Raw genomic sequence first — 13,819 nt, 5'->3', positions numbered from 1 at the left:
GAGGTGAGATAAAAACTTTCAAATAAAGTCTTGGACATGAACAGAGTATTTAAATGTCTTTAAAAAAAACTGTGAGTATTTATGATTTAATATCAGCATCAAACCCAAATCACACAATGTCCAGAAACTAATTTCATAAGGTTGGCTGATATTTGGTGTTTTATTGTCTATTAAACCAACCTGGTAAATTTGAAAAAGACTCTTTTTTAAAATGATCCAAGTTCTTAAGTGAAATGTATCTCTCTGTCTCTTCTGATGAGAACTGAAAATCTGTTCAGAAATTCCCACTAAACTTGATTTTCCAATCTTTTAATTTCTTCTGCCACAAGCTCCAAACCTCCTCTGACCCTCATCCTCCCTTTCTGCTGCTTCTTTGTTTAACTTGCTTGTGATGCTGATGGAATTATTGAGACTGAACACGCCAGAGAAAACGTGATTTCTGCCAGTTTAGATATCATGTGTGTGATTCCCACGTCCCGGAGCCATTACCAGGACAACTTCAACATATTTCCTTTTACTCTGATCATGATCAATTGTAAGGGTCTAGAAAGGTGCTGTTATCAATTTAATTTTCTTATTTTTCTTCTCATGATGATAATAATTTTGATATTTTCACATTATTAATTCATTATTGGATGATGATGACCATGAGTCCTTCTCTGGTGACATCACCTCGTCTCTTGAACTGTTTTTAGTTTCGATTTCAACCTGTCTCCTCCTCTTCCTCTTCCTCCTCTACACACACACACACACACACACTCACTCGATCTAAAGCTAACGGGACTCGTTTAGTTAGAAGCTTTTCTCGGTCCGGATCAGACTGAACTGATTTCTCTTCTGGTTCCTGTCCGACCTGGAGACATGTTCTCCCGCTACGTGCTGCTGATCGTCTCTCTGGTGGATCTCCTGTCGGACTTCCGTGTGTCCTGCTGTGGTGAGTCTGATATGTATAGACGCTCATCATCAGATATAGTTATAGTGTTCTTTATGCTTTTACATATATGTGTCTCTGTGTGTATGTATGTGTATTTGTGTTTGGGTGTGTGAGTCAGTCACTGCGGTTACATGTGTCCGATTGAAACCCGATTTCTGGCGTTGTCCGGTTTCAATCGAAGATCCATGTCATGTAACTCCACAAATCTAGATTTCTTGTGTCCGACTGAAGTCGGATAACCACCCCCAGATAAGTAGATCGGATCTGGCTGTATATCGGACAACGCGCGCATGTAACTCTGGAAGCTAGACAACAACTGGAGAAGACGTCTTTGCGCATGCTTGAGATCCTGCCCCGCCCCTCCCTCCCTGGTCGTGACCCGGAAGTCGACACGTAGATAAAATGTCGCTGCCCGGTGCCGGCCGGCACTCGCCATTACCATTCTAATCAAATGCGCCGTTCGCATTCGCAGTACTCCTAGAGTAAACATGCACAACATCATGTAGAGGGACGTAGCTTCACCTTGCTCTCCGTTCGTCATCTTTCTCGCATGCTGAGTTGAAGGCTGTTGTTGTTTTTGTGTTGCTAGTGGTGACGAGGTCAAGCGGAAATGGCTGGATCACCACTAGCTGTAATGAAAACAGCGCCACCTATCGTAGCGGGGTATGAAATGCTTTCGGACAAGAGTCGGATTTCTCAGTGCCATGTACCCTGAGATAGAGCAGTTAACCCCCCATGGATAGAGAAACCCGATTTCGGCCGAAATCGGGTTTCTGCCATCATGTAAACGTACTGAGTGTGTCTGTGTTGTCGTGTATCTGTGTATGCGTGTCGCCAGGCACGCATACAATAGCGCTCAAGCACCTGCCCTTTTGCCCTAGATGAGAAAAGTGCCCCTCCTGCTTGGAGCCCAACTTTTTCTTCATTCATCAATATTTAACAATAAAAATTACTCTCTCTGTCATCAATTTCCCCCAAATGTGTTTTGATTACTATTATTATTATTATTATTATTTTTTATACTTCTTCTCTGACCCGCAGCATCAGACAGACAGACAGGCAGGCAGATAATTTAAAGGCAGTTTTACTCTTCTACAAATTAGACAAGTTCACTAGTTTTGTTTCCTTTAAAATCGTAATTATTGAAATGAAAGGTAGGTCTTAAGTTGAGCTACATGACAGTCTGGTGAGGTATATTGTGGTATAGTATTAGTGTTATGCTGCTTGCCTGCTTATGCTTCAACTCTGTTAGAAAACAGAAAAAAAAAATCTTTCAAACATTTGTGAAGATGGTTAATTTATTCAGAGCAGAGGTTTGATAAGTTATTTAATATTTTTTGATTATTTAGCATATTTGGTTATAAAATATGGCCTTGTTTTGTCTGATTTTGCCTGTTATTCATTTATTTATTGAATTTGATAATTTGATATTTGTTAACAAAATAAATGTATAAGTTGAAAATATCCTGCTGTGTTTTTTATTTATTTATTTATTATCATTATTTTTAATTTCATAAATAATTTTGGAGATGGGTTCCCTTTTTTTAGTTTGAGCACCTGCCCTCCAAAATGTCTGTGCACGTGCCTGCGTGTCGCTGTTTATCTATGAATGTGTGTGTGTATGTGCCTGTATGTGTATGTGTGTATGTATGTGTGTGTGTGTGTGTGTGTGTTTGGGTCTGTGTATCAGTGTATCTGTGTGTGCGTGTCGCTGTGTATCTATGCATGTGTGTGTGTGTTTGTGTGTGTGTTTGGTGTGTGTGATTGTGTGGGTCTGTGTATCCATGTATCTGTGTGTGCGTGTCGCTGTGTATCTATGCATGTGTGTGTGTGTTATTAAGAAGTAAGAGCATCATTAGTTGAAAACACACACACACACGCACGCACATCTTTCAATATGAATATGTAAAGCAGTGCAAATGCGATAGACAGTATATTATGTGTGAGATAAGGTGAAGTATAAAACTGAATACACCACAGTTAAAATATACAGTTCAACTCCAGATAACTGTGTTTCTTCAGTGTCTCACCTGCTTTCATGCTTTCATGGTGAATCTGAATTTTATTACAGATGAAAACTGTGCAAACAAAACAGTGTTCACTCCCCCCCGACTGGTGGTAAAGCACGGAGACCGGACCTCTGCCACCTGCTCTCTGTGCCCGTCGTGCCCAGACGACATTTTCGATGTGGAAAAATCCGTCGGATACAACGTGAAAAATGAAAGAAACATCACAGTAACATGGACGGTTGAAAAAATGATGGAATGGAGAACGACTCCAAAGTGTTACTATATTAAGACTGATGGTGTCATTTGTTGCACTCGGCTGAACATTACCGTGTACAGTAAGTTCACTTCTATTTGTAAGATTTATACTCTCTCTCTCTCTATCCATACATCCATCCATTTATCCATCCATCCATCCATCTATTTATTTGTCTATCTCCACAGAGCCTCCAGCCCTGGTCTCCATCAGCTTTTTTAATCACACCGGCCCGTTGTTCGAGTCCTGTAACTACATTCTGCAGTGCAAGGTGCACAACGTGGCTCCGATTAGTAATGTCCGCGTGACCTTCTTCAGAGGTCAGACAGAACTGGGCCAGAAATGGACCTTGAGTAACCTGCAGAAGGAACCAGTGACTGAGGTCTTCTCTCTGGGAATCTCCCCCACTAAAGAAGATGATGGAGCTCAGTACTGGTGTCGAGCAGAGCTGGAGCTGGGACCTGATGGACCACAGCCCCCTCTGATGGTTGTGTCGAAAAAAGTGATAGCTACTGTCCACTGTGAGTCTGATAACAAAGAATGTGTGGCTGGGAAACTGGATAGAAGCTAGATTAGACCAAAATGGGATCTAGAAGCTACAAAGGGAGTAAACTGAACCAGAGATTTGTCAGGTCTTCATAAACACAGCTCCAGATCAGAGTCGGTTTCCATCTGCAGCACCGTGTCGATTCATTACTTGTTTGTGTTTCTCTCACACAGATAAGCCCAGGCAGCTGGCGCCATCACCTCCAGATCTGATCACCCTCACACAAGGAGATCGTCTAGAGCTGAACTGCACGGCCGAGGGGAGCCCCCGCCCCTCGTACACCTGGACCTCCCTGCCAGACGGCGTCCCCCCGTCCACCAGCAGCGTCCTCACCATCCAGTCTGTGGCTTCTGGGCACGAGGGGCAGTACACCTGCTCTGTCAGCAACTACGTGGGCACAAACACTGTGATGTTCCGGGTGGCTGTCAAACGTGAGTTGTTCATTCCCAATCCAGTTCCTTCGTTTCAGCTGCGGTCAGACTTGCACTGAACTTCAGATGTTCCTCTGGAATTATCCGGCCGGCCCTGTAGTAAAAACTGTAGTAAAAATCAAGTACACTTGGAAAGTGGACATTTGAAAAACTTTGGTGAAACGAGCTGAGACAAGTCATAGGACCATGGTCAGAATCAGGGGCGTTTCTAGGATTGAAAGAAAGGGGGGGCTGTTAGAAACAGCGTGTTCTTTTATCCTTTAAGAGAAGTAGAGCCAAACTCAGTTTTGCTCAAATCAAAGTATTTATTTAGGAAAGCAATGAACAGGTTACGGCGAAGCAATGGGCTTCCAGTACATTAGGTGTATCAGAGCGCCTCGAACATCCGGCGCTTGTCCATTTTATACAGTCGATCTTCGTTCCTCCCTCCTCGGAAGTGCGCACGCGTAGGCCATCCTCCTGGCTTTTGGAATACGGAAGTGAACAGGGAGACACTGCCAAATGACGCTATAGTTGCTAGGCAAAGAGTTTTACTTCAAGAACGTCCTTCAACCACAGATGCAATGTGGGGCAAAATTGTTTACAATTGGAGAAAAGATTATTATGTTTCCTGCTTCATCAAAACAATCCTGCCTGTGTAAACATTCGCAACAACTAAACCCAAAGCAAAATACAGAATTAAGTCAACAAAGTCACTCTGTCTGACCTCCACAACTTTATCAGACAGCTGTGAGGCTGACCATCAATTTGACACACACACAATTCTTGTAGATTAAACCTTTAGGAGAGGAAAAGGTTATTATTGAATCTTTTGTACAAGGCCTTATATCTAACTAAAACTATTCCTAGCTTTATTGCTTAGAGTTCAGTCAGCCACAACTTATAGTTAAAAGTTTGAAATTCCTAACAAACCCTCTTTTCACGCCCTTTAAGGGTGTGACCACTTACTGGGAATTTCATGTTCCCCAAAAACCTTCATCCCATCCAGTGCAAACCCGTCCTTATCCTCATCATCTTCATCTCCTTCGTCCTCTGCTTCCTCAGCTTCACAGCATCAGCATCACCTTCCACAGCATCAGCTCAGCTGGGGGCATGAGGCATATTTTCCTCCCTCAGAGCCTTGGTGATGATCCATTCAGTATTTTCAGAGTCTACTGCCATGTCATGTCATGGTACATAGAGGTGGAGACGGCACTGGTCACCCAGCCACCAGGGGCAGTTTGGAAAAAATGTCTTTCAATCACTTCCTATCAGTACACACCTCATAACCCTTCCTGCCAGTAGAAGGGGCCAGGGCCATTCGGTTCTGTGTGACCACACAGGGTACAGGAGCGAGCTGTTCAGATATCAGCTTATTTCAGATCTACTCCAAATACAAAATTATCATCAATTGTCAGTGAGGCTTTTTCAATTTTAAGAGTCAATGATCTGGATCTTAGCCTTGTAAAGATCCTTTCGTGGAATTGATACTTGCCAACAGGCCAGGTAGCAAACTTGCAATGTACAAGCCAGGCGCAGGGCGTAGTTGGTCGTGGTGGAGGAGGTGGAGTCGAAACCGGATGGGAGTGAGTTTGTGAAGACATGAAGCCCAGATCCCAGAGTTTTAAAGGAAAACAAACAGAAAAGTGATTAATTCACTGCAATGCGTAATTGAGATTTATGGTTCTATAAGCTTATAATTAAAAAGGAACAAACAAAATAATCTAAACAAAACATACATACCCTCTTTTGACAACTATTTCAATAAGACTTTTGAGGTGTGGTCGGCCATATCAGTGGACATTAAAAAATAAGAAATTAAACAACTTGAATTTCAAATAGCAGCAGATATGACAGTGTTTGAGTATTTGTGTTCAAACCATTTTCCTGAATTCATTCGACTGCTCCATAACACGATAATTCAGAAGCTTTGACGTCAAACTGTCCTGTGATAAAACAGGAATCACATACAAAGGACAAATGTGTGAGACACGAGATTCAATCAAAACATTTCAGAGTTGACAGCTGAAACAGTTCAAAACAATTTAAATGTTATTCTGCCACAATTTTCTTCATGATGAAATAAAAACAATAATTGAAGCTTAACAACACCTTTCAAATTAAGAGCCTTAGATGTTAAGGTAATGTATAAAACAAAAACAAAAATTTTCTTCCCTGAATTCAAAAAGTTAAAGTGTCTTTAAATAAATTTAAATATAATTATAGATATGACATTCAGTAAAGTGTCTAAACAGAGGGGCTTGTATTCTGGCTTCTGCATTTCATTTAAGATGAAAACAGGCTATGAGTTAAATTGTATTTGACCTCTGACCTTTAGCTGGATTTTAATTTATTCGTATTCCCAATGGTGAAACTATTTATTTTAGGACTCTCAAGAGTTACATGGGGGTCAATCCAACTTCTAGTTTAAATTCCAACTGTAAATAGATTTAACATGTCTTGACAATTGAATTTTAAATGGATGATTTGAATGTGGAATAAAAGCACATAAATGATTTTCAGCTTGATATAAAAGTAATTAAAACAGCATTTCAACAAACAAAGAGAAAAGCTATATTTCCCCTCTCATCAAACCTCTAGCAAAGAAAAGCAGATCAGCTGTTATCTAACTTTCACTGGGCTCATAGCATCGGAGCAGCTTCTCCATACTAAAAAACAAAAAACATTGTTATCTTCATTGTCACACAGCCACAGTTGCGGATGAAACTCTTGTAGGTGTCTAAATGGCTCAAAAATCAAATAAAAAACATTGAAAGAAAAGAAAAAACATTGCACATTAACTGTACTTAGAAGTTTTATTATGAATCTAATTAGTAACTTGTGAAGTATTAAACTGGTCTTTACTATTATCCCTGCTGTGTCAGGTAGAAACTAAATAAGATATTAAACCATTCAGTTTGGAATTATTTACTTCTGAATGAAGCCATATTAAAAAACAAACAAACATACGGACAAACACAAAGCCTCCTTGTGATCTTAACGCCAGATGTACCTCGAGCTGTAAAGCTCTCTGGCCTTCCCCTGATAGCTTTCCGACTCCCCCAAACTCTTATCAGCTAGCAAGCAGCAGGCGAAAATATCTGCCTCTGTCTCTCTCAGTCGTTTGACCTTCGACACACTTTTTACTCTCTCGTTCATACATACAACATACATCAGTTGGCATGCGCATACCACTAGTCTAATTCCTATATATTTCACTAGGAAAAAGTCGTTTTCCTGTCAGTTATTTTCTTCTGTCTCAGTCAGTTTTTTCAGCCAGCTGACTGAGACACACATTTTCTCCTCTCTTATCTCCAGACGCACACACTCCTACTCTCAAACTCTGACACTCACACATTTACACCACCTAAAACCTTATTCAACACAAAACTTCTCCAGAGAGAGGGAAAAAACCCTAAAACAGACACACAAACAAGACAAATCAATTGAGCTCACATTATTACTCATCAATATTTGATGATCTAGGCGTCTTTAAATGTTTATGCTTGACACAGGCAACGGTAAAGTCTGTGTCCCAGCTCCAGTCTCGTCAGAGCAGGTGCTGGTGCAGACTTATCATATATGATTACTTGTATCGCACGGCGAATTTTAAGCTCGATCAAATGTTGCATCTGGTTAGTTAAGCATGGTCCCGTCAGAGCAAGATGCCACGTACAGAATTACAAATTTTCACAGCCGTTTTATCTCTAATCCAAGGGTCGATCCAAAAGCTGTGTCTGGTTTCAGTTAAGCGTCTGGTCTCGTCATAGCAGCGCTGCGCCTTCAGCTCACATTATTTTCACGGATCCCTTCATAGTATTTGCTTCAGGCTCGATTCAACAGTGTATCTGGCCCGATAAGCACCTGTCCCCGTCAGAACCAGTACTCCGTCTCCAGATCCCACTGCAACCCTGCTACCTGAATCTCTATCTTTAGGTCCGATTAAACAACGATGTGTTTGTTAGGTCCCTCACTTTCCTAGTGCAGGCTGACCCTTTCCTCCAAACCACATCCCAACTAGTCTAGGTCGCAGTATTTGCAAACTGTTGTTTAAATCGTCAGTTTACGGTATCCTGCGTCAAGATCTGGGACTTCTATTTCATTCTCATTTCCTCAGTTTCTCACATCACTTTTCCCTGTCCCTCTGTAACAAATCGCCCTGTTTCAACCCCAGGGCAAAGTTACTACGCATTAAATTTAAAGGACACGGGTGGAGCCGACCCACTGTGTTTGTTGCACGCTGCCTGAACAAGTTAACATAAACGAAAAATCCCTATTTGGACCGATAACCTTGTTATCGGTCTTACCAAAAATTAACTAAATATATATATAAACGGAAAACACTCAAACAGGTTGCTTATTATATACTGTATTTACACAAAACACCAATAACCCCCCGCGCTCGTGCCCGCAAACATTGGCGGACCCGTGAACATAAACAAGCTATTTACACACACTCAAACAACAATATTTTCCCACCCCAGGTCCAAACATAATCCCCAAACAAACGTCCAAAACAAAAATGTCTGCAGGTGTGGCGAGGTGAGTGCCGCAAACAAATCAAAGTCCACGCTTTCTCACCCCCTTCCAGTGCCCAGAAAATGTTCAGTCCACGATATAAGCCATTACAAAAATCTCCCAGGTAATAATCCCGTTCCAGAGAAAAAATCCTTTCGGTTGTAAATGATATATCCAGTTCCTCGAACCACTGGCCGCACCGCCCGCCCGCAGCTCCATAAAAAAACACACACCCTCTCGACGGGACGTCACTTCCCCATATTTAACACATTTCCTTTACAAAAACCCCATATTTACATAATCACACAAATAATAAACAATCACACAAATAATAAACAAATACATACATAGATCCATTTCCTCATTCCTATAGTTTTAAGGTGTCTGACCAATGACATATGTAACTTTTTTGATCCATAAAGTGCACTGCGGTGACCTTTACACCTCTATTTAACATTGGTTTGCCAATGTTCATTGCCTACCAAAGACACTACACATATTATTTTTTACCTCCTTCTCATCTCCGCACACTCAAAATCTACATCAATAAACAGAACTTGTTTTAACAGGTTATCTGCTTACCTTATAGTTTGAGTATGTGGAGAATCGGCAGGAGCAGCCACGACCTTGGGGTCTCCGGTCTTTCTGGTCAAAAGGTTCTCTTCAGGATTACGTCTTAAAGAGCTTCTCTTAAAGAATCACGTTGGGTGGTCGCCAAATTGTTAGAAACAGCGTGTTCTTTTATCCTTTATGAGAAGTAGAGCCAAACTCAGTTTTGCTCAAATCAAAGTATTTATTTAGGAAAGCAATGAACAGGTTACGGCCAAGCAATGGGCTTCCAGTACATTAGGTGTATCAGATCGTTCCTCCCTCCTCGGAAGTGCGCACGCGTAGGCCATCCTCCTGGCTTTTGGAATACGGAAGTGAACAGGGAGACACTCCCAAATGACGCTATAGTTGCTAGGCAACGAGTTTTACTTCAAGAACGTCCTTCAACCACAGATGCAATGTGGGGCAAATTGTTTACAATTGGAGAAAAGATTATTATGCTTCCTGCTTCATCAATACAATCCTGCCTGTGTAAACATTCGCAACAACTAAACCCAAAGCAAAATACAGAATTAAGTCAACAAAGTCACTCTGTCTGACCTCCACGACTTTATCAGACAGCTTTGAGACTGACCATCAATTTGACACACACACAATTCCTGTAGATTAAACCTTTAGGAGAGGAAAAGTTTATTATTAAATCTTTTGTACAAGGCCTTATATCTAACTAAAACTATTCCTAGCTTTATTGCTTAGAGTTCAGTCAGCCACAACCTATAGTTAAAAGTTTGAAATTCCTAACAGGGCTCAGCCCCTAATGCTGGTGAATGTTTGCGCGCATAGCGCGCGCCAATTTTTTTTGGGCTCATTTGGGGCTGCGGATATCCATTGTTTCAGACAGTTCATAGATTGGTTCAATCAGAAAGAGTGTGATTTTTCTCTGTATCTTTGCTTGTATTCATTCAGTATAAGATAACAGAAGAGACAGAATTTCAGGGTCATTGTGAAATTTGACAACACAAATATGCACTTTTCTCAAATAGAGAGAAATAATTTTCCTGCTTGTAAAGGAAAGACGGATATACTAGTTTTCATATCCGCGTCACTCCCAAATCCTTATTCTTAAAGGGACCACACACAATGGATGGAGAATGGACCTGCCAGTGTCAACTTCTGAGTTGTTTATTTGTTGTATTATGAGCAGAAGGGAATAAGATACACAATACACAAAAATACATTAAAATTATTTCAAAAATAGTTATTTCTTACATTTCAAATTTGCTCGTTCACACTCTTGCTCACTGGAGACATTTTCTAACAAAATAGCTAGCTTAGTGTTAACATAGCTCGTTACAATATTCCTTTTCATTTGCCTCAAGTAAACCTAAATTTAAGCAGGTAACAATCGTTAACAACTACAGATAGCCACATTCTGTAACTACCTGTACTTACAATTTCACTCCGTGCATCATTTACTATGAGCGGGCTGAAGAACATTTTAGGTGGGTTTTACAACTATCATTCGTTATATACATACAATTTTCACCGTGTAATCTGCAATTGATAGCGTGGACCGTAATCTGCAATTAGCAGGCAAGGATCAACGTCTCAGTTCTACCACGTAGCCCTAGTGGTAACTGTAAACTATGCATACAACGAAATTATAGGTACTACTTCTCGTGGTGCATAAAAAAAACACAACCACACAACAACATCAAACAAACCACAACAGACTTAGAGTAGATATATATTAATAAAAACCAGAGCAGACGCTACAGGTCAAGTTTGGATGAGCATGCTGATGTTTGATGTCTGATTGAATATTCTCTGTTCCTCTTCTTTTTTTAGCCTACATCACCACGTACATAACAGTTGCTGTTCTTGTGGGCATCGCGTGCTTGATGGGAGGAGTCTTTTGTTTCTACAAACGAAGCAAAAAACACTGGGCCGTACCCACTGATGGAGAGTGAGTCTGTTGGAAGTTGTGACAAGTGTGTGGAGAAGTTGTTTTGAGATACGATGCAGAGTTGACGTCGGACTCGTGGCCTTAGCTGCATCTCTCTCGCTGTCAATTGCTGTCGTCTGTCTATTGACGACTTAAAATGCCCGAAATTATTTCAGTCTCAACTTGTGTGAGTGTCTGTATCTCAGGTTTAAAACATACTCATGGTTTAACATTGGTTTTAGGCAGCGCCGCCGCTCCCATAACGCGCACTACGCGCTGTGCGAAGGGCACCAAGTCCTGAGGGGGCCCCAAAAATAGGCAACTGAAAAATCATCATAGTTATAATAATTATGTAGCCGAGCGTTTGGTTGTATCATAGGTCCGGCCTCAGCCGACAAAGGACACAAGAGCAGGTCATGCGCTCGGGACATCACACCCGTTTTTTCTCCGTTCATTTAACAACTTCACTCATCACAGAACCCACTTCCTTTAAAAACCCCTTTCAAAATAAGAGTCACTACCAACAACCCGCTTAGAACAGGAAATACAAATCAACCCTCAACAATAACGTCATTAAATAAAATAGCTTACAATTATAATGCCGATATTATTTCAGTATAGAAATATTAGGCACCTTTTAGGCATGTATATCACAAAACAGGCAGAACAAGAGATATATTTAATTGCTCAAAAAAAAGGTGGTGGTGACAGCAGGTGACAATGTAGAGACCTGTTGTCCCCCTCCAACTGATCCTGCTCTTTGGCCACCACAAGTTTTAGACGCGGATCGTGTTGAAGTAGTAAGAAGAGGTCCATTTAAAATCCCATCAGATTTTAATTTTCCAAGGGGACTAGATGGCAGGGCGTTTCATAGTAGCCTACAATTCAAAACACTCTCAAATGGAGAGAAAATCACAAGAAGTTGGCTTGTTTACTCGCAACAAAGCAAAGCTGTGAAGATGTTCTCAATACTTGAATGTGTGTTTTAGCTGTTCTTCATAGTGTGTTTACAAAGTAAAGTAAAATTGTGTGAATTATCTGCTTCTAAATCTTTGCTTTATTGAAGAAGATTGCTAACTTGCATACTTCTGCTTTTAAGTTTGTATTTATGGATGACTATTTAATTTCTACTAAGATTTTGCACATCCCAATACTTGTGTGTATGTATGTTTTGGCTGTTCTGTGTACTGTGTTTACAAAGTAGATTTTCCTTTTTCGTTTTAATAAAATGTTAAACTGGCAGAAACAAAAGTTTTTTCTCGGGGGGGGGGCCATCATAATGGAGTTATGCTTTGGGCACCAACATGGTTAGCAGCGGCACTGGTTTTAGGTAAATTTATACATTTCATTTCACGGACGAAACCACATTGTTGGACAAAATTTGAAAAAATGATTCACATATTCTTTCACACTGAAGTTCCCGAATGTATTTCTATGACTTGTTAAAGTTAAGTTCAACACTTAACTGTATTTTGTGAGCTACCCACTGAAGTACATTTTTTATTTGGTGAAAGAAAGATCATCTCTCTCTTTTTCTGTTTTCAGTGTATGTACAGTTAGTGTGTAGTTAAAAATCCAGTGTAAATGTGAAGCTAATAAAGTATTCGTTGGCTAAATGGGTCACTTGTTGTGGTTATTTTATATATTCAATTTTTTTAGTAATTGGAACTAATAATGTCTTAGTGTGTATTAGTCTGTGTTCTGTCTGGAGCATCCAGCTCAAATCCATCTCTACTGAAGACATAACGCTGTTAAAGGAAGTCACTAATATACATATGTATTTGAAAGTTCAGTAATTTAAACACAGTCCTTTTACCAAATATTACAAAATAAGCCCCCGTTGTGTAATCGAGCTCTCGTGGTTTTAATGTCCTTTTAGCAACTTCCTGCCTCCTGTTAACACGGTTACATGTCTACTTCTTACTTCCCTAGAAAAGGGGAAAGAAAGAAATGAAGCGGTCATGTTTTCTGGCTTAAAGTCCAAAGTGTCATGAATGCCCCGCCCACTCTACTGTCCAAACCCGGAACACCAGTGTGATAACAATCAAAAGCCCAAAGCAACAGACCGCAGACATCACCGATAATTCAACCCCATGCAAACGACACTAGAAAATGACACATGCACAAAGCGTTTTGCTCGCCACCTGGTGTCTGGCTGCGGTACTGGACCTCGCTACAGACTCTGGCCCCATATGTGTCAGATGGTGTTGTTCGTATCAGGGATATTTTGGCTTCATGTCTGGATAGTGAGAGTGAGTGAGTATAGTCACTCTATTATCTTTATCCATGTTACTCATTTCCTCATGTTACTTTGAATTAGTAAAATAGTAAAACAGACAAACTACATGTATGTTCGGAAATCATTGTATAAATATTTGTAATCTGTGTCAGTGAATGTGCTGTTAAAAATGTCACTGCAAAGAACTTTATAACTTCATTTAGAGTTGTGCTGTCTACAAGACATTTAAAATTATTTGTGGAAGTTCTGACATTGAGCAAAGCAGCGATGTGTTAAACCTCATGGAAATCTTGTGTGACCTTGTGATAACCCACGAATAACTGGTTTCACTTCACACGCTCTTTCTTTTCTGTTTTATTTTACATTTCCTGGAACAAGCTACCGTCCACTCAGAACACAAATATTGTCACATAAA

General features: G+C 40.4%; 1 protein-coding gene across 1 annotated transcript; it reads left to right on the top strand.

The window, feature by feature from the left end:
* Positions 1-732: 732 nt before the first annotated feature.
* LOC133022140 (vascular cell adhesion protein 1-like) lies at positions 733-12,781 on the top strand. Its single transcript, XM_061089167.1, has 5 exons — positions 733-934; positions 3,006-3,278; positions 3,385-3,717; positions 3,917-4,174; positions 11,069-12,781. Exons 1-5 carry the CDS (start codon positions 862-864, stop codon positions 11,188-11,190), a joined length of 1,059 nt encoding a protein of 352 aa, XP_060945150.1. The 5' UTR covers positions 733-861; the 3' UTR covers positions 11,191-12,781.
* The last annotated feature ends 1,038 nt before the right edge of the window (positions 12,782-13,819 follow it).

This window comes from Limanda limanda, chromosome 2 (genome assembly GCF_963576545.1).
Source record: "Limanda limanda chromosome 2, fLimLim1.1, whole genome shotgun sequence".
Taxonomy (NCBI): Eukaryota; Metazoa; Chordata; class Actinopteri; order Pleuronectiformes; family Pleuronectidae; genus Limanda; species Limanda limanda.
This window is presented reverse-complemented; position numbering and strand designations above follow the sequence as displayed.

Bases quoted from the DNA above. Each gene is read 5' to 3' on its own strand.
- LOC133022140 (XM_061089167.1), top strand. From the start codon at position 862: ATGTTCTCCCGCTACGTGCTGCTGATCGTCTCTCTGGTGGATCTCCTG. The intron at 3,279-3,384 runs GTAAGTTCACTT...CTATCTCCACAG, and splicing joins GCTGAACATTACCGTGTACA to AGCCTCCAGCCCTGGTCTCC. The intron at 4,175-11,068 runs GTGAGTTGTTCA...TTCTTTTTTTAG, and splicing joins GTTCCGGGTGGCTGTCAAAC to CCTACATCACCACGTACATA.